Consider the following 19,523-nt stretch of genomic DNA (forward strand, 5'->3'; position numbering starts at 1 on the left):
AAGCAGCAGACGATGGCCCAAGTCCTTGGGCCCCTGCACCCGGCATGGGAGACCTGGAAGAAGCTCCTGGCTTTGGATCGGGGCAGCTTCAGCTCTTGCGGCCATCTGGGGAGTGAACCAGCGGATGGAAGATCTCTGTCTCTCTTTGCCTCTCTGTAACTCTGCCTTTCAAATAAAATAAACAAATCTTTAAGAAAAAAAAAACCATAGACAGTATTATTCCACAAAAAAGCTAGATCCAGGTTGTCAGGCAGAGTTGCAGGTGAGGGAGGGATGTGGCTATTCCAACAGCACCCAACACAATATGGCACATGTGGCAATCAGCACACTCATGCTAACTTGTGCTTCCGAACGCGACCCTCAGCAGTCTACCCAGTGTCCCCTCTGAATCTTCCGCAAAGGGCCTTGCACACACCAAGCAAATTCTGGGACTGTATTATTTTAACCGAAAAAAGTTACAGAAGTTACTGATTTTTCCACTTAAAATTCTCCAAAGCTGTCCAGGACTCCCTTCCCAAAATGGACTACCCATGGTGAAAGCCACAAAGACAACCAGGTTTTGCTATGATCTGGCTAAATTTCTGCACCCTTGTTACATTTTAACCTGCTAGCAGAGTTACACCAGCAGTCAATGTTTAATCACTGCATCTGAAACGCAAAACCAGGACTACTTTGAAATTATTCTGTACTACAGCAGTAATGCAGAAAGCAGCCAGCAACACCTGAAGACTCCGGGTAGAGCCCTGGGAACAGAACGCTTCACACAAACCCCCAGAATTACTCACGTGTAATGATCAGTTAACACACTCAAGTCAAACCCAATTCAGACACGTCTCCTTTTCCTCTCAAGCGCCACTACTGAAGCCAACACTCTCTCGTCCTCCACGGAGGGCTGGGCTGCTGCCCTGCCAAGACCAGCCAGCACAGAAGACGCGGAATCCTCAGTATCTTTTTTTTTTTTTTTTTGACAGGCAGAGTGGACAGTGAGAGAGAGAGACAGAGAGAAAGGTCTTCCTTTTTGCCGTTGGTTCACCCTCCAATGGCCGCCATGGCTGGCGCGCTGCGGCCGGCGCATCGCGCTGATCCGAAGCCAAGACCCAGGTGCTTCTCCTGGTCTCCCATGGGGTGCAGGGCCCAAGCACCTGGGCCATCCTCCACTGCCTTCCTGGGTCACAGCAGAGAGCTGGCCTGGAAGAGGGGCAACCGGGACAGAATCCGGCACCCCGACCGGGACTAGAACCTGGTGTGCCGGCGCCGCTAGGCGGAGGATTAGCCTAGTGAGCCATGGTGCTGTCCTCCTCAGTATCTTCATTCAACCTGAGATTTGTCTCTGCAGTGGAAGGAGGGCCAACTGAAGACGACTGGATACAAAATGAATCTGAGCCTGTCCTTGCCTGGCAATGCTTTGCACGCCGGCCTCTCTGGTAGGAGTCAGATAAGGTTATCTGAAGCCAAGAGTAAGAAACCCCATCACGGGGGCTGGTGCTGTGGCTCACTTGGTTAATCCTCCGCCTGCGGCACCGGCATCCCATATGGGCACTGGGTTCTAGTCCCGGTTGCTCCTCTTCCAGTCCAGCTCTCTGCTGTGGCCCGGGAAGGTAGTGGAGGATGGCCCAGGGCCTTGGGCCCTGCACCCCATGGGAGACCAGGAGGAAGCACCTGGCTCCTGGCTTCGGATCGGCGCAGTGCTGGCCGTGGTGGCCATTTGGGGGGTGAACCAATGGAAGGAAGACCTTTCTCGCTGTCTCTCTCTCGCTCACGGTCTATAACTCTGTCAACAACAACAACAACAAAAAAAAAAAAAAAAAGAAAAGAAAAGAAAAGCAAGCAAGCCCATCACAGCAATGGGTTGCTTCAGGCCATCTCTTACAGATGGGGCTAGGAGACAAATCAGATGCTCTCATTCTTCCCCCAGTGAAGATTCACGGCACTTAAAACCTTCAGTAAAGCACACATTCTAGGGGCCCGCACTGTGCTGTAGCAGTTAAGCCTCCACCTGCGGCACTGGCTTCGCACTGGGCGCTGGTTATGTCCCAGCTGCTCCTCTTCCGGATCCAGCTCCCTGCTGATGTGGGAGGCTGGGAAGGCAGTGGAGAATGATCCAAGTGCTTGGGCCCCTGCACCCACACAGAATACCTGGAAGAAGCTCCTGGCGCCCGACCAGCCCAGCTCCAGCTGCTGTGGCCATCTGGGGAGGGAACCAGCAGATGGAAGTCCTCTGCCTCTTCCCCTCTCTGTAACTCTGCCTCTCAAATAAATAAATATTAAACAACAAAAAAGATACCTGCACTAATAGAGATGACGTGCAACACTTCAGCCTTCACATGACACTGCTTAGCATCAACTCTAACAACGTTGAGAAAAGTACAAGACACATCACGATTCAATCAACTTCGCAGATCTACGTACCCAACTTCCAGACCACCAGCATCTTGATCTGTGATGGACTCTGAGAACTCCACTTTCCAGCGGTGCTAGGAGCAGCCCGCACCGTGCCTCTGCTGAGCGGCCTCTGCTGGGGCCTGGCATCTACCTACTCCTCCCACCTGGGGCCTGGCATCTACCTACTCCTCCCACCTGGGGCCTGGCATCTACCTACTCCTCCCACCTGGGGCCTGGCGTACCTTTCCCGAGAGGCTTTTCTGCCACCATGAATTCTCAAGGTATCCAACACCAAAATTAACTTAGTGGTCCCCAAGGAGAGCAGACTGTTCTGCTCTAAAGAGGAAAAATTCATTCACAAATGCATCCTGTTGATAGAAGGACCACTAACCACCAATCTGGAGTAACACATCACAGCTCTTGAAGGCAAATAAAGGAGACTCGTGTGTGGCCTAGTGGGTGAAGCTGCTGCCTGCAGTGCCGGCATCCCATATGGGCAACAGTTCCCGTCCCGGCTGCTCCACTTCCAATCCAGCTCTCTGCTGTGCCTGGGAAAGCAGTAGAAGATGGCCCAAGTCCTTGGGCCCCTGCACCCACGTGGGAGACCTGGAAGAAGCTCCTGGCTTCCGCCTGGTCCAGTGCTGGCAGAGGTGGCCATCTGGGGAGTGAACCAGCGGATGGCAGATCTCTGTTCTCCTCCTTTCTCTCTGTTACTCTTTTAAATAAGCAAATATTTTTTAAAAAGTAAACAAAGAGTAAAAATAAAACAGTATCCAACATACTCCCCTTCAATGTGAAAAGTTAATAACTTCTTGGGGCCGGCGCTGTGGCGCAACGGGTTAAAGCCCTGGCCTGAAGCGCCAGCATCCCATATGGGTGCCGGTTCTGGTCCTGGCTGCTCCACTTCTGATCCAGCTCTCTGCTGTGTCCTGGGAAAGCAGTAGAAGATGGCCCAAGTGCTTGGATCCCTGCACCCACGTGGGAGACCCGGAAGAAGCTCCTGGCTTCGCATCAATGCAGCTCCGGCTGTTGTGGCCAACTGGGGAGTGAAGCATCAGATGCAAGACCTCTCTCTCTCTCTCTCTCTGCCTCTCCTCTCTCTGTGAAACTCTTTCAAATAAATAAATAAATCTTTATTTAAAAAAAAAAAGTTAGCAACTTCTCATCTTCCTAATTGTTTTGGGTCTCCATACTAAAAATCAAACAGACCCTCCATGGAGCAAACAACGCAATGAACGTTGCTTTGACATATTTCAACGTCCTCATAGGGATAACAACGTTTTTGCTTCCAAGATGGGAATCACATCGAGAGTTCATTCCTGACAGGAGACAGAACAGACGCATATTCACGAAAAGCACTGGCTTCCCCTGCATCCCACAGCGTCCCTGGGAAAGGCTACCAGCCACTGACAGGAACACTGGGTCCTCCCCCCAGAGGTCGACTCCCGGAGTCCCATCCGCAGACTTTGGTCCACGCAGCCTGACAAACCGTCACCCAAGCCAATCCTGAGTCTCGCTTCTGCGACTCCTTTAAAGTTACTTAAGGAGCCACTCTGTGCCTACTTACTCTGAACGTGCAAAATAAAGCCGCTTCATAGACCCGCAGGCTTCTCAGAGGACAGCCACAAGCGCAAGGTGCCACGCTGCTGTCAGTACTGTTGCCGCCTTGTGTGCATCGTCCTGAACGAGGCCACGGTGCCGGCCTTCCAACTTCACGCGGCTCGCGGTGAAGTTTCTGGATGCCATTCCGCCCTCACGCTTCCAAGACCTAACCCTCCAAGTCCCGGACGCATCGGCAGCCAGCCCGGTCCCCTCTAAGGGGCGAAGGCCACACTTCTCAGTCACTCCCCGCAGACCCAGACCCGCACGGCGGGATCCAGAGGCGCCCCGGCCACTGTCACAGGAACACGCGCCGCGGGGCGCGGAGGGGAGGAACTTCGTCCAGGCTGCAGGACCGGGCGCTGCACTGCCCCCTCCCAGGGCCCGCGCCGACCCCCGCGCCCGCCGGGCTCGCGGCGGACACACCCCCTGCACCCCGCGGCTCCCGCACCGCGGCCGGGGCCTGCGACTCGCAGGGTGGGCGCGAGGGGCCGGGGCCGGGGCCGGGGCCGCCAGGGGGACGAAGGTGGCGGGAAACAGTGTGGGGAGCGGGTGGCCCGCGCGAGGTCCTCTTTTTGTTAGCGTGGGGGGGGGCCGGCGGGGACCCCCTCCTCCCGCGCGCCCGCGTGTGCGTGTGCGGGGCGTGGGGGTGCCGAGGACTCGCGCGGAGGCCTCCCTCCAGCGGGGCAGGCACGGGGCTGCCGAGCGGCGTGGGCTGAGCACGCCAGGGCCCTGCCCCTGCGGCCCCGCCGGCCGGGCGTGCGGCCGGGTGGGAGGGGATGGCAGAGGCCCCCCCTCCGGCCCGGGAGGCGGGAAAGGCCCCGGAGCTCCGGGACGGGCGGCGGCGGCGGCGCGGCCTCGCGAGCCCGAGGGCCGCGTGCGCCCCCCGCCCCACTCCGCACCCCCGCGGCCGCCCCCTCCCCCTCGCCGCTCCTCTCACCTGCACATGATCCGCCATTTTGCTCCATTCATGCTCCTCTCCGGCCCCCCCTCCCCCCCGGCGCGCACCTCGGCCGGGGCCGCCGCCGCCGCCACCGTCGCCGCCGCCGCCGCCGCCGCCGTCGCCGCTGCGCCTGCGCGCTGGGGGCCCGTCGCGCTGCGCTCGCGGCGTAGCGTCGCTCGGCTGCGCAGGCCGCGGCGGCGCGAGCCCGGGTTGGAGAATGCGCAGCGGCGCCGGGACGGCGTCGAGGCGCGCGCGACGTCAGCGGCCCGGGGACGCCGGGCCGGGGGAGCGCGGAGGCGGGGGCGCCGGGGGAACAAAGCTTTGTTTACATGGGGCTTAAAGGGGCCGCGCTGCTCGGGCGGGCGCGGGCCGGGGGTCGGCGCGCAGAGGGACGGGCCGAGCTGTGGCGCCGCCTCTCCCGGCGGGGAGCCCTCCCGCGCCGCGGGGGCCGCGTCCTCCAGAGAACCAGCTCCGGGTTCCTGTTGCCGTCCTGCTCTGCGGCGATGGCCCGCGCAGAGAGAGGGGTAGCACACGCAGCCTCCCGAGGGGGCTCAGATGCTGGGGTGGGGGCGGTGGGGTGGGGTCCCTGTCCCTGCCGCTGCCACGGAGCGCCGCTCTCCGGCTTCCACGGCTGACCCGGCGCCTCGGGTGGGGGCGAGTGGCCCTTCACACTGGGGGTGCAGTGGACTGGCACTGGGCGATCGTGGCCGCCGCTGCCGACCTCCTTTCTAGTGCGTCTTCCTGGTTGGTCAAGGTAGGACGCACCTAAAAACTACATTTCCCAGGTGTCCCTGCAGCTGGGGGTTTGCTGCGCTAGGTTAGACTGCCAATAGGATCGATTTAGGGGATTTGGGAGGCAGGAGCGAGGCAGAGCTGCTGACCGTTGCTTCTGGCAAGCCCGGCCCCTGAGATGTCCAATCATGGAGCGCCATGCGTGCCGGGAGACAGGGGCGGCGGGGTCGGAACCTGAATCGATTGCTCTGCAGTGGAGTGTTCCCGGAGCCACAACTGCACTGGCAACCTTTGCGTTCCCTGCTTGACCGATTGGAGCAGAGGTGACCACTTCCTGCTGCTCTAGGCCCAGAGCTGTCCGGGCTCATCCACCCTGCACCTCACCCACTTGTCGCTTGCTGTGTCTCTCACTGCCCTGCCTCACCAGCTCACAAAACAGACGCCCGGGAGTTATCTTGATCCTCAAGGCGCACACACACTCAGCCAATCTGCTGGCAAGCCCGGATGAATCTGGCTGACACACACCCACCCAGATCTGGCCACCGAGAACACCCCACCCGGGCCACCATGACGTTTCTCCTGGGCTCTGGTTGTAGATTCCAGACTAGTTTCCCTGCCTGCTGCCTTGCTCCCGGATAATCTGTTATCCCTACAGCTGCGGGACAGCAGTGTTGCTTCTATTGTAATCCAGATAATTCACATCGCTGCTTAAAATCCTGGACCTGCTGGTTGAGAGCCCAAGTCTTTGCCGTAGCCCGAGAGGCCACCTGTCCATCCTGACCTTGTCTCTCCCATATCCCTACTTGCTCAACGTGCTCTGGTCATTCTGGCCTTCTCTGCAGTTCCTCCTAGGCAGGGTGTTCCTGCCCCAGGACCTTTGCACTCACAGTAACTCATGCCAGGAGTGCTGCCTTCGTGCCTCAGCTGTCACCCCAGAGGGGTCTTCTTCCCGCCGTCTGGAAAGTCGTCCCCGACCTCATCACTGTCCTACGACACTGACCCCTGTTTGTGTGACGTGACCTACCTAGTCTTCTCATTATCAGGCTCACCAGCTCGAACTACACAAGGAAAATAGGGATTCTGTTTGTTTGTCTTATTTATCCTATGTACCCAGTACCTCAACAGAGAGCTGGTGTTCAGTAAATGATTTTTTTAATTTTTTAATTAAATTTTAATTACTATTATTTGAAAGGCAGGGTTACAGAGAGAGAGGCAGAGAGAGAGAGAATCTTCCATCCACTGATTCACTCCCCAGATGACTGCAATGGCTGGAGCTGCACCAATCAGGAGCCAGGGCTTCTTCCCGGTCTCTCACGTGAGAGCAGGGACCCAAGGACCTGGGCCATCCTCCACTGCTTTTCCAGGCCACAGCAGAGAGCTGGATTGGAAGTGGAGCATCCAGGACTAGAACCGGTGCCCATATGGGATGCCGGCACTGCAGAAGGCAGCTTTACCCGCTATGCCACAGCACCAGCCCCAGTAAATGATTGTTGAACGTCACTTCTTTGTGTCTCCGTCTCATTCTGGGTTTGGGGGCAGGGCTCATATTGAACATTAAGCCCTTGAAGTTTTATGCCAGTGTTAGGTAAGATCTCTAGGCTCTCCTCCGTCTTAGTGCTGGGAGAAGCGATGGACGTAATGGCGAGAGGTGGTGCAGGCCCAGGAAGAAACTGGGCTTGAGCTTCCCCGCATGGCCAGGAGCCAGTGGGGGTGCAGGAGGCACGGATGGGACCTTGCGGAACCTCTGCACACTCGCTCCTCTGCTCCGTCCTTGGTCCGCTCGCTACCCATCCTGCATGTCTTCTGTGGGCTGTTCCTCGGGGAGTGCCCCCTTGTACACCTGTTGCTGGCCACCTGATCCCCGAGCCAGTGGGGGAGCCGGAGGCAGTCTCTGCTTCTTTCTTTACTGCAAGTCCTTCGTGTGGGGATCCGTTATCATCCCTGCAGGAGAACAGGACCCTGGAGCCCTGGTTTCTGACCTGTGTTGAGTCCTCTCTCCTGCTGAGAGAAACCACTATGAAAGAAAGGGTCCCAGCAGCCAATACCTGAGGCACGCGTGGGGTTTAGGGTGCCCCTTCCTTTCCAGTCGAAGCAAAGAGTAGTCAAGGGCGACTCCAAGCCCCACCTGTGCCGCGTGGAAGCCTCTGTAGGATCCTTTCCAACACTTTCTCTTCCCCTCACTGATGCCGGGAATGCCTAGGGCCTCCCCCTACTTCTCTGCCCCTCTGCTGTGTCTTAGAGCTGAGTCTGTGGGGCCCTGTGCCCAGGATTGCCCTCTCCTGGTTGAGCACTGCTCTCCAGGGGCCCCAGGTGGAGTCGCAAGGGCCTCCGAGGGCCACAGCCATGTGGCTGTGTCGCCCTCTTGCTGCAGGCCGCGGATACGGACCAAGTCCGGCAAGGAGGGGAAAGGGGTGCGTGCCTTACCTGGGGCTCAGGCCTCCAGGTGTCAAGTGTTGGTGTCGTCTGGTAAACTCGGGTGCCCCCCTGTGGTTCCGGGTGGAATATGACCGCTTGGGCGATGGGAGCGGTGGAGAAACAAGCTCTCGTGTTGGGGCGCAAAGCTGCCCCAGAACTGGGGCTTTCAGCAAGCTCTGCCCTCAGAGTTCCGCGGGGGGGCCTCACACGCCCGTCCCCTCCCGCTCCACAGGCGTAGCTGGGTCTCCTTTGGGACTAGCGACACGGAATCACAGAACGGGCCGTGTCCCATCTCCACACTCCTAACCACGTCCCCAGGTGCGTGCGTCTCCCCTAACAGTGGCTTAGTCTCCCTTGGGCTGGGGGCTCAGCCTGTGCTAACTAACCCATGTGGCAGAGCTGCGGGCAGCGAGCTGGTGACTGAGCACTCTCCGCAGACCTCAGCCATCCCAGGAGCTTGGATTTCTCAAGGCAATTCATCTACTTGCACAGGGTCTAGATTCCAGCTGGGGCCCAACAAAACTGAATTAAAGATCTGGAGCTGGGCCTGTCTGCGACGCTGGCATCCCATGTGGTTTCTGGTTGGTGTCCCGGATGCTCCACTTCCTATCCTGCTCTCTGCAATGGCCTGGGAAAGCAGCAGAAGATGGCCCAAGTGCTTGGGCCCCTGCACCCACGTGGGAGACCCGGATGATGCTCCTGGCTCCTGCCTGGCACAGCCCTGGCTGTTGTGGCCATTTGGAGAGTGAACCAGCAGATGGACGATCTCCGTCTCTCCTTGTCTGTAACTCTGCCTTTCAGAAAATCAATCAACCAGGCGCCCTGGGCTCTGCGTCCTCCACAGCCTCCCAGCTGGCTCTGCGGCTCTCAGCAAGCTGCCAGCAGGTGTGTTCAGACCTCGTCTGCCTTCGTTGGGTGACTGTGTGGCTGGTGAACGTGAACTGTGAAGCATTTTAGAATATGTATGGGAGGAGAGGGTGAGTTTGGCCTAACTGTTAAGCCATGTCACTCCAGGGTGCTCGGGTTCAAGCCCCAGCCCTGCTTCTGATTCCAGCTTTCTGTTCCTGCTTCCCCGGGCAAGCAGGAGTGACGGCTCAGTGGTTGCTCAGGTCCCTGCTACCCACACGGGAGACCTGGATTGAGTTCCCCGTTCATAACGCCAGCCTGGCTCCGTCCTGGCTGTTTTACTAGCAGATGAGAGCTCATTGTCCCTGCTTCTCTCTTTGCCTCTCCAATAAGATAAATAAAACTTTTAAAAATATCTATATTGGGCCGGTGCCGTGGCTCAATAGGCTAATCCTCCGCCTTGCGGCGCCGGCACACCAGGTTCTAGTCCCGGTCGGGGTGCCGGATTCTGTCCCGGTTGCCCCTCTTCCAGGCCAGCTCTCTGCTGTGGCCCAGGAGTGCAGTGGAGGATGGCCCAAGTGCTTGGGCCCTGCACCCCATGGGAGACCAGGATAAGCACCTGGCTCCTGGTTTCGGATCAGCGTGGTGCGCCGGCCACGGCGGCCATTGGAGGGTGAACCAACAGCAAAGGAAGACCTTTCTCTCTGTCTCTCTCTCTCTCTCTGTCCACTCTGCCTGTCAAAAAAAACAAACAAAAAAACAAACAAACAAAATATCTATATTGAAGTTGTTGCTACGTAGATCACGCTTGCAGGACCCCCTGTTGTGGTGCAGGTTAAGCCACTGCCTGTGATGCCATCATCCCATATGGTGTTCAAGTCCCGGCTGCTCCACTTTCCTTCCAGCTCCCTGCTATGGCCTGGGGAAGCAGTAGAAGATGGCCCAAGTGCCTGGGCCCCTGCACCCACGTGGGAGACCCAGATGAGGCTCCTGGCTCCTGGTTTCAACCTGACTCAGCCTTGGCTGTTGAGGCCATTTGGGGAGTGAGCCAGCAGATGGAAGATTCTCTCTCTCTCTCTCTCTCTCTCTCTCTCTCTCTCTCTCTCTCCCTCTCTCTCTCTCTCCCACCGTGTGTAACTCTACCTTTCAAATAAATAATAAATCTTTTTTTTAATCCCTTCCAGATGAGCCCTGTGACTTCCTGATGCTCCCAAAGCCTGGAAAAAAGGTGAGATCCAACAGCTGAGATGCACTTGCTGGTGGTCAGTGCTGGCTCCAGAGGGGATGTCCCTGGTTCCAGACTGTGTGGGCGGGCGGTGGGCAGGGTGAGGCAGTGTTCCCACGGAGTGGGAAGGTGTGTGTGTGTGCAGTGCTGAGTGTGCTGCAGCCCTCAGCCAGTTGAGAGACCTGGCTTCCAGCTTGACGACCTTGAGCAAGTGCTGAGACCCTGCTGTGAGCCTGGGTTTCCTCGTTTCTAAGTGATTTGGGCCCATTGCTTTCTAAGGCCTCTTCCAGCTCGGGGGTGCTCAGCAGCAGCCAGCCGGGGCCTGGGGCCTGGGGCCTGGGGCCTGCTGCTCTGAGTCTGACTCGCGGACCGGGTTTCTGGGCCTCACTGTTCTTGGGTGGCAGCCGCTCTCTCTGGTGACTCCCCATGCCGTCCCGTGTCCCTGAGTTGCTGCTCTTGGAGGAGCTGGAATTTGGCTTTTTGGGGGCATTATTTCTTAGTGGCTGGAAATGCAGGAAGCTTGAGTGTGAAGCTCACTCATCAGAAACCAAACACACACACACACACACACACACACGCACGCAGAGCAAGAAACCACAAGCCTATCGGCCTGTCGTCAGCGAGCAGGCTAGAACAGTGCAGAAAACCCTAGGCAGAGAGGAAATGAACTTGAACTTGCGAGAAGGGGGAACACAGGCTGAGAAGAGAGGGGAGAGGCAGAGGGCGGAGTGGAAGGAGGGAGTGGACGCCAGGGGCCCGAGATGGTGAGACGATGGAGGCCGTGGCTGTGAAGCAGGGCTGCTTGTACCTGCAGCAGCACCAAGCGTTTGCGAAGGTGGGAGCCGGGCTGGGCGCAGGGGCTGGGCACAGGGGCTGGGTGCAGGGGCTGGAGGGAGCTCCAGGCTCCCAATCCCTCTGTGGGGACTATGCCGGCGTTCCAGCTCAGGCAGGCTCTTTCCTTACCATGCTTGCCTCCCAAGCCAGGCCCCGTGGCGCAGGCGGGGGTGGAGAGGAAGGAGGGTGCTGACTTAGCTCCTGCGTTCTTGTGCTCTCTCTCGACTTCCTCTCCTGGGGCAGCTTGGACAGGGATGGAAGGCATGGGGTGGGGGGCAATCCGGGACGATGCTGGAGGGTCTCCCTCACTTTCCCCACCTTGTGGAGGGGGGAGTGTCTGGCTGGCATTAAGCAGGTCAGGGGCCTCTGGGAGCTGCAGCCTCAGGGCGTCCAACCTCCTCCTCCTCTCCTGGCCTCCTTGAATGAGGAAGTCTTGTCCCCAGCGGACCCACCCAGTCAGTCTCTGTTTCTCTCCCCTTTCCCTCCACTCCCCCCAACGCCCTACCTGTCAAGCAGAAAACTTCAGGGGGCCCGGAGAGAAGTTTCTGGAGACAGGCCCTCTCTTGTGAACATGTCCAGGGCAGGCCCCTGGCGCTCCCCCCAACCCCTCCTCTACCTCTGGAGCTCACTGGTGCTCTTCCCTAGACCAGCACCTGCAGGGCGGGCTTCCTGCTGCTTGCAGCCTGCTCCCCCTGCAGCTCACTGCTGTGCCTCCTGCTGCCTTCAGCAGCCTCTCTGTTGCTTCTGGCCCATCTCCTGTCCTCGCACTCCGTGGGCCCAGTTACCCTCTCTGCCTCCCTATCCGTCCCCATCTCCCGTGCAAGCCCCCCTTCCCTGTGGTCACAAGCTCTCTCTCTCTCTCTCTCTCTCTCTCTCTCTCTCTCTGGGTGGCTCCCTCCCGGTGCTCCCTCTCCCACGCATCTGGGTTCAGAAATGGCGCCGGTTCGGGGCCGTGCTGTACGCGGAGTCGGGCTGCGCCTTGGCCCGCCTGGAGCTCCAGGAGGGCCCAGAGAAGACACGTCGGGGAGATGCTGGCCGGAGGGTCATCCGCCTCAGTGACTGCCTGCGGGTGGCCGAGGCCGGCTCCGAGGCCAGCAGCCCCCGGGACACCAGCGCCTTCCTCCTGGAGACCAAGGAGCGCCTGTACCTCCTGGCAGCCCCCACGGCAGAGCGCAGTGACTGGCTGCAGGCCATCTGTCTGCTGGCTTTCCCCGTGAGTCGTTCAGAAGGGGTGGGGGTGGGCGGTGGGGGGGGCCCTGGCCACTTCTGGTGAGCAGGTGTTAGAACGTCCAGGTCAGGGTGTTGGAGTTGGCAGCCCGGTCCAGAGAGTGCACGAGGGGGTCCAGAGAGTGCACGAGGGGCTCAGGGGTTGGAGGACAGCCTGGAGGGCAGCAGAGGTGCTGAGACCCCGGCCTCCTCCCCTTGGGGCAGAGGAAGGAGCTGCAGGCGCCCGAGGGGAAGAGTGGCCAGCCCCACATGGAGATCAACGAGCTGTACAGCCGGGCCACAGGTGAGGCTCCCTGGGGTGTGGGTGGGAGGAGGTGAGGGGCCCCTGCCGGTCCCCGAGTCTTCCTGTCTCGTGGTTGTCCCCAACCTGGGCCAGTCGCCTTATCAGCCTTTCCCCCTTGCTTCCGGTGCTGCCTAAGGCGGGGGGGGGGGGCGCCTCCCTGAGTACCACTGCTGGTTCACCCCCTCTTGTTCAGGCTGAGGGGCCCCACGTGAGGTTGCTGCTCTTAAGTCCTCTGTGCTGGGACCCCAGCGATTGTCTGGGGGAGGGGAGAACAGAGAGAGAGAGAGAGAGAGAACTTTTCTGTGTTTGCCTGTGCAAGTCTCAGGTGGCTGGGAGCTTTTGGGTGACAAGGCAGGTGCCACTGTCACCGGCTCTTGTCCTCTGGGCTGTGTGTGCGTGCGTGTGCGTGCTTGTACAAGCATGGCCGGTGGACACAGAGTCCCCTGTCCACCTAAGCTCCCCCGCCCCCCAGGGCACCTGCAGGCATAGGCAGTGGAGGCAGGGTCGGGCTTCCCCTGAAGCTGTTAACAGTGGGAGTTGGGGAGCCAGCTGGTTTGTGGGTGAGAGGTGAGATGAAGCCCAGGCTGTGGGCCTGGCAACACCAACAGGAAGCTTGTGAGCACAGGATCGCGTGGATGTGCCCAGGGTGGGTGGGCACGCGTGGGGGTGGAGGTACCTGGCCGGATGACCCGGCTCAGGCCAGCTTAGCCTACACCATCCAGACAGGTGCTCCCCACCCCCACGCCGGAGGAATTTGTCATGCTTTTCCTGGAGGCTGCGCCCCTCCCCCCCGACTTTTCTCTCCTCTCTGCTCCCCAGTGGTCCCTTGCAAGGAGTTTGCAGTGACCATGAGACCCACAGAAGCCAGCGAGAGGTGCCGGCTCCGGGGCTCCTATATCCTGCGAGCCGGGGAGAACGCCCTGGAGCTGTGGGGCGGCTCGGAGCCCGGCACACCGCTGTTCCACTGGCCCTACAGGTTTCTGCGACGGTTCGGGCGGGACAAGGTGAGCGAAAGCGCGAGCCAGGTTGGAGAGGATCAGGAGGGCCCAGTGCACCTGCTCGGGCCCCTGACCCCCGACCCCTGCCGCCTAGGTGACCTTTTCCTTCGAGGCAGGCCGGCGCTGCTTGTCCGGAGAGGGCAGCTTTGAGTTCGAAACGCGGCAGGGCAACGAGATCTTCTCGGCCCTGGAGGAGGCCATCAGCGCCCAGAAGAACGCGGGCCCCGCGCCGGCCGCCGCGCGCCCCGAGAGCCCCTACGCACAGCCGCTCGACTCGCTGCCGTCGCCGCCGCCCGCCGCGCCCCTGCCCGCGCCTCGCACGCGGGCCCCCGAGGGGGACTACGCCGTGCCCTTCGACGCCGTGGCCCGCCGCCGGGGGCACAGCCTGGCGCGCCCCTTGCCCCCGCCCGACCCGCTGTACGACAGCATCGAGGAGCAGCCGCCCGCGGGGCCCGACCCCATCTACGACGAGCCCGAGGGTGTGGCCGCCCTGACCCTGTACGACAGCCCGCAGGGGCCGGGGGCCGAGGCGTGGGGGCGGCGGGAGCGCCCTGCCTCGGGCTGGCCGCCGGCCGCCGAGTATGACAACGTGGTTCTCAGGAAAGGCCCCAAGTGACCCGCGCGGCCGGCGCTCGCTCCCCTCCCCTCCCTCGCTGTCCGCCTGGCCGCGGCTGGGTCGGCGGGGTTGCCCCTCCCAGAGCCTGCGGGGTGAGTCACCACCCCGGGGCAGGAAGGGTGCCCTGGAGGCACCCACCCACCCACGCACCCTCCTCCTCTTCTACTTCCTTCTCTGGGGCGCGGTCCGCAAGGCGCTGGGGGGCAGAGGGCAAATCTGTGGCTCCTGCCTGCTGATGTCCACCCCCACGCAGACACAGGCCTGGCTCTGGGCGGACCCCTGCCCCACCCCCCTGGAGAGTGGCCGCAGCTATCGGGCAGGTGTCCGATTTCTCTGTAGCATTAAAGTTCCCCAAGTATTTTTGTTTGGATGAATGCTAGGGGGTGTGGGGGAGGGGAGGGAGGGGACTGGGCCAGCCAGAAGCCAACCGGGAGCGCTGGGACTGCAGGTCCCGGGTGTCTGTGCCCACGGAAGTGAGAGTGCACTGGGAAAGTGGTTGATTGGTTGGTTGGTTTTTTTAATGTACTGAATTAATTAATTTGAAAGAGAGAGAGAGCTTCCATCCGCTGGCTAACTCCTCAGATGCCCACAACAGCCAGAGCTGGGCCAGACTGAAACCAGGAGCCGGGAACTCCATCCGGGTCTCCCTGGTAGGTGGGCAGGGGTCCCAGGTACCGTCTTCCGCTGCTTTCCCAGGAGCATTAGCAGGAAGCTGGATTAGAAGCAGAGCAGCCGGGACTGGCATCAGCACTCAGATAAGGGATGCGGCAGTCACAAATGAGGGGTTAACCTGCTGCACCCCTTTGCTGCTGCTGTGAGAATGGTGGTTTGGGGGGGGGGTGCTGGGGAGCACAAGAGCTCAGCATCACGGCAGGAGAGCTGGTTTGCATGACAAAGCCACTCTCTCAGTGACAGGTTCATCCATTCATCCGCCTAGGGGGACAGAGCCCTCCTGACTCAAATTCAAGGTGCACAGGGCATAGCAGGTACAGCGGCTGCTTCATCCCATGTGGGCGCCAGCTGCTCCACTTCCCATCCCCCTCTCTGCTAATAGTGGGGGAGACCTGGAAGCGGCTCCTGGCTCCTGGCTTTGGCCTGTCCCAGCCTTGGCCGTTGCAGCCATTTGGGGAGTGAACCAGTGTATGGAAGACCTCTCTCTCTCTCTCTCTCTCACTCTGCCTTTCAAATACATAAACAAACAGGGGCAGGTGTTTGGCCTTGCAGCTAGGTTGTCTGCATCCCATACTGGAGGCCTTGAGTTCGAGTCCTTACTCTGTTCCCCATCCCAGCTTCCTGCTCATGTGCACCTGGAGAGTGGCAGGCGATGGTTCAAGTCCTTGGGTACCTGCCACCTATATGGGAGACCTGGGTTGAGTTCTCAGTGGGGGGAGGTTCAATCCAACCAAGCCCTGGCTGTTGTGAGTCTTTGTACCTATCATATGGTTTTAAAGATGCATTGATTTATTTGAGAGGCAGAGTTATAGACACAGAGAGGGAGAGAGGTCTTCCATCCACTGTTTCACTCCCCAGATGGCTGCAACAGTCAGTGCTGGGCCAATCCAAAACCAGGAGCCAGGAGCTCCTTCTGGGTCTCCTGGTGGGTGCAGGGGCCCAAGCACTTGGGCCATCTTCCACTGCTCTCCCAGGTGCATTAGCAGAGAGCTGGATCAGAAGTAGAGCAGCTGGAACTCAAACCTTAAGTGTCCATATGGGATGCCAGTGCCACAGGTGGAGGCAGGGCCTGGTATGCCCACAGTCCCGCCACCCCCCTCTTTTTTTAAGAAGGAGAAAGAAGATCTGGCCTTTGGAAGAGATAAGTCTTTGTTGGGGGACCAAGACAGGCTTCGTATCAAAGGTGGCATTTAAGGTGCATCTGTAAGGGGTATGAAGAGAGTAAGGGGAGGCATGTGTCCAGGACGGGTCTGTGCTCAGAGATGAGGACCAGGCGACAATCTAGATTTCCCCTCACTTAACAGGGAGGCAGCAGGTGATAGATAGCACAGGTGCCTGAATTCCTGCCATCGGTGTGGGAGCCCTTGATCGGGTTCCTGGCGGGTCGCTGTAGGCATCTGGGGAGTAGACCACTGAATGAGCGCACTCTCTCTCTCTCTCTCTCTCTCTCTCTCTGTCTCTGTGTCTCAAAAACAGGCATTATAGAGACAGCTCCTGCAGATGGTGGGGTCCCCAGAGATTTGCTGGATAAGCTCAGGTTCTGAGAAGATAAACTTCATTTCTGATATGTTGAGGTTAAGAAGGTGGTGATAACTAAAAGAGAATTGAAATCCATGAGTAGTTTTTTTATAGTGCACATTTTCCACATGTAAAAACTAATTTTTTTGCATCCAAATAAACTCATCCCTTTAGTTCCATTTTTCCAGGACTTTTTTTTAAATATTTATTTATTTATTTGAAAGAGTTACACACACAGAGAGGAGAGGCCAAGAGAGAGCGAGAAATGTCTTCTATCTTCTGGTTCACTCCCCCAAATGTCCGCAACTGGTGGAGCTGCGCTGATATGAAGCCAGGAGCCAGGAGCTTGTGCAGAGGCCCAAGGACTTGGGCCATCTTCTACTGCTATCCCAGGCCATAGCAGAGAGCTGGATGGGAAGTGGAGCAGCTGGGACTCGAACCTGTGCCCATATGGGATGCCAGCGCTTCAGGCCAGAGCATTAACCCACTACACCACACCGTTGGCCCCCGCATTACCCTCTTGAGGCTAAAAGAAGAGCCAGCAGGGGCTCTGGAGTGTAGGTGGGAAAGGAGGGACAATTGGGCTGACGTTGGTCTCCTGGGTGCACAGCAACCTCAGCCGTGTCTAGTGTGGCATTCGGGCCAGGGGGCAAGCAGCTGGAGAGAGTCAGCCAGGGCCTTCCTGGGGTCCTGCCTCTGTTGTGTAGGCAGAAGCGCTGCGACCGTGGACGCCACGTCATCCCAGCCCCAGGGCACACCGTGGGGAGGAAGGCCTGGCGCCCCCACAGAGCTGGGAGACCGCTCCCACGTCCTCGTTCGCGGTGACCACCTGGATCAGCCCAGCAGGGGGCAGTGTTAGCCTGTGGAAAAGGCCACTGGGGCTTAGCCGCTGCCAAGTCTGGGGGCAGTGCCCGGAAGGAAGGGATTCACCTGCGGGCTTTCCAACCCAGACCCTCCAGTCCCACGTGGGGCCGGCGGATCCTGCCTCCCAGAGGTGAGGTCTTACGCTGAACGCCGCCCCTCCCCTCGCTCTGGGGGGCGGTGCGAGGTCGGAGCCGGCCTGGGCGTCTGGGGAGGGGGCGATGAGGGCGTGACATGGACACCGGCTGAGGGATCGGTTGAGGGGGCCCCCAACACCCCGCGAGTCCCGCGTGCCTGGCCCCTCGTTGGGGGCGGCGCTTGCTGCGTGGGTGGGCGAGCCCCCTGGACCCCTTAGGGGACTGCCCCGCCCGGAAGGGGGTCTCCGGAGAAGCTCTGAGGTGACCGGGATACTTAGGAACGGCCTTCGGCGGCGAGGTCGGGAAGGCGCCCCGGCACCTAGAGACCCAGCGGGCTGGGGCCTGCCACCCATGTGCACAGGCCCCCGAGGCTGCCTTGTGCCTTTTTGCTTCCCGGCCTCTCTGTCTTCCCTCTGTGCCTTTTCTGTTTTAAGATTTATTTGTTGGGGTGGCATTGTGGCACAGCGGGTTAAGCCACCGTCTACAGTGCCGGCATCCCATAGGCATCCCACATGGGCGCCAGTTCGAGTCTGGCTGCCCCACTTCCCATCCAACTCCCTGCTAATGCACCTGGGAAAGCAGCAGAGGAAGAACCAAGTGCTTGGACCCCTGCATCCCTGTGAGAGGCCTGGATGGCGCTTATTTGTTTATTTGGAAGTTACAGAGAGAGAGAGAGAGAGGGAGACGCAGAGGGAGGTCTTCCATCCACTGGTTCACTCCCAAATGCCCAAGCTGAAGCCAGGAGCCAGGAGCTCCATCTGGGTCTCCCACATGGGAGGGAAATCCCAAAAGCTTCCTGGCAAGGAGGCATTAACAGACAAGTTGGTTATGAGCGCAAAAAGGTTTGGGGGGCTGGCGTTGTGTAGTGGGTAAAGCCTGCAGTGCTGGCATCCCCTATGGGTGCCGGTTGGAGGCCCAGCTGCTCCACTTCCAAATCCAGCTCTCTGCTGTGGCCTGGGAAAGCAGTGGAGGATGGCCCAAGTCCTTGGGTCCCTGCACCCATGTGGGAGACCCAGAAGAAGCTTCTGGCTTCTAGCTTTGGGCCAGCCCAGCTCTGGCTGTTGCAACCACTTGGGGAGTGAATCAGTGGATGGAAGACCTCTTTCTGTCTCTCCCTGTCCCTTTCTGTAGCTCTGCCTCTCAAATACATAAATAAATCTTAAAAAAAAAAAACAACAAGTTTTGTAGTCCGTGGGTAGTTCTTCCACAGTACACATTTCCCATGGACTTTTTTTTTTTTTTTTTTTTTGACAGGCAGAGTGGACAGTGAGAGAGAGACAGAGAGAAAGGTCTTCCTTCTGTTGGTTCACCCCCCAATGGCTGCTGCGGCCTGCACACTGTGCTGATCCGAAGCCAGGAGCCAGGTGCTTCTCCTGGTCTCCCATGTGGGTGCAGGGCCCAAGCAGTTGGGCCATCCTCCACTGCACTTCCTGGCCACAGCAGAGAGCTGGCTTGGAAGAGGGGCAACCGGGACAGAATCTGGCGCCCCAACCGGGAGTAGAGGTTGTGCCGGCGCCGCAGCCGGAGGATTAGCCTAGTGAGCCGCGGCGCTGGCACCCATGGACTTTTTAAATCCCCCTCAGCCCATGATGAAATAAGGAATAAATGCAGCCTGGCTCACCCACGGCTCCTGTGTAATAACCAGGTCCCCACGGCTCTGCCAGGCAGCAGGGCACAGCCTGACTCCTCATCTGAGAAAGCAGTGAGGGCATGAGATGCAGGGGTCCCTCCTGTCTGCGGAGGGTGGGCCCAGGCCCTGTGGCCAGGGAGGAACAGGAAGAAAGAAGAGCAGAGAGATGTTCAGGGGGCGGGGCCGAGAGTCTGGGTGGCTCCTCCCACACTGTGCAGGGCGTGGCCTAAGTGCCCAGACCAGGGAAAGCTGCTGCTTCTCGGGTTAGGAGACCCGTGGCTTGAGGCGAGGCGGGGAGCAGGCAGCCTCCTGGGAGAGCTCCTGCTTTGTTTCATTCCAGCTGCTGCACAACCCCTCCACCACCCCCCAGGCCTGGCAGCTGGCACACAAGGGCACCCAGCGGGGCTCCTTGCTGTTGTGAGCACCTGGACCCCGGGAGCCTGCTACCCACCACGTGGAGCTCTGGGATCTTCCATGGGCTGATTCACTCCCCCAAATGGCTGCAGTGGCCAGGGCTGGGCCAGACTGAAGGCAGGAGCCGGGAGCCACGTGGGCGCGGGGACCCAAGCACTTGGGGCCATCCTCCGCTGCTTTCTCAAGGGGCA

General features: G+C 59.5%; 2 protein-coding genes across 6 annotated transcripts in view; one reads left to right on the top strand and one right to left on the bottom strand.

The window, feature by feature from the left end:
* Nucleotides 1–5,079, bottom strand: part of XPO7 (exportin 7) — a 96,190-nt gene extending 91,111 nt beyond the window's left edge. For 2 of the 3 annotated variants that reach the window (XM_070047332.1, XM_070047331.1), the window contains exon 1: nucleotides 4,922–5,079. In XM_070047332.1, the coding sequence (XP_069903433.1) occupies nucleotides 4,922–4,939 (18 nt within the window). In that variant the 5' untranslated portion in view covers nucleotides 4,940–5,079. The remainder of the gene's footprint in view (nucleotides 1–4,921) is intronic. The other variant, XM_051836770.2, reaches the window with a different exon arrangement.
* Nucleotides 5,080–5,171: 92 nt separating this feature from the next.
* DOK2 (docking protein 2) lies at nucleotides 5,172–16,469 on the top strand. 3 transcript variants are annotated; one of them, XM_051836772.2, is made up of 7 exons: nucleotides 5,172–5,678; nucleotides 8,873–8,956; nucleotides 10,102–10,145; nucleotides 11,908–12,189; nucleotides 12,408–12,486; nucleotides 13,306–13,490; nucleotides 13,579–16,469. In XM_051836772.2, exons 3-7 carry the CDS (start codon nucleotides 10,122–10,124, stop codon nucleotides 14,098–14,100), a joined length of 1,092 nt encoding a protein of 363 aa, XP_051692732.2. In that variant the 5' UTR covers nucleotides 5,172–5,678; nucleotides 8,873–8,956; nucleotides 10,102–10,121; the 3' UTR covers nucleotides 14,101–16,469. The 3 variants fall into 3 exon arrangements, with proteins under 3 accessions (XP_051692732.2, XP_051692733.2, XP_051692731.2); XM_051836773.2 differs by lacking the exon at nucleotides 8,873–8,956; XM_051836771.2 differs by lacking the exons at nucleotides 5,172–5,678; nucleotides 8,873–8,956; nucleotides 10,102–10,145 and adding an exon at nucleotides 10,714–10,977.
* The last annotated feature ends 3,054 nt before the right edge of the window (nucleotides 16,470–19,523 follow it).

This window comes from Oryctolagus cuniculus, chromosome 8, assembly GCF_964237555.1.
Source record: "Oryctolagus cuniculus chromosome 8, mOryCun1.1, whole genome shotgun sequence".
Classification (NCBI taxonomy): domain Eukaryota; kingdom Metazoa; phylum Chordata; class Mammalia; order Lagomorpha; family Leporidae; genus Oryctolagus; species Oryctolagus cuniculus.

What these genes read in the sequence shown, in the direction of transcription:
- DOK2 (XM_051836771.2), top strand. Translation starts at nt 10,915, where the DNA reads ATGGAGGCCGTGGCTGTGAAGCAGGGCTGCTTGTACCTGCAGCAGCAC. An exon ending in AGCACCAAGCGTTTGCGAAG is followed by an intron (nt 10,978 to 11,907) that starts GTGGGAGCCGGG and finishes ATCTGGGTTCAG; the next exon opens with AAATGGCGCCGGTTCGGGGC. An exon ending in GACGGTTCGGGCGGGACAAG is followed by an intron (nt 13,491 to 13,578) that starts GTGAGCGAAAGC and finishes CCTGCCGCCTAG; the next exon opens with GTGACCTTTTCCTTCGAGGC.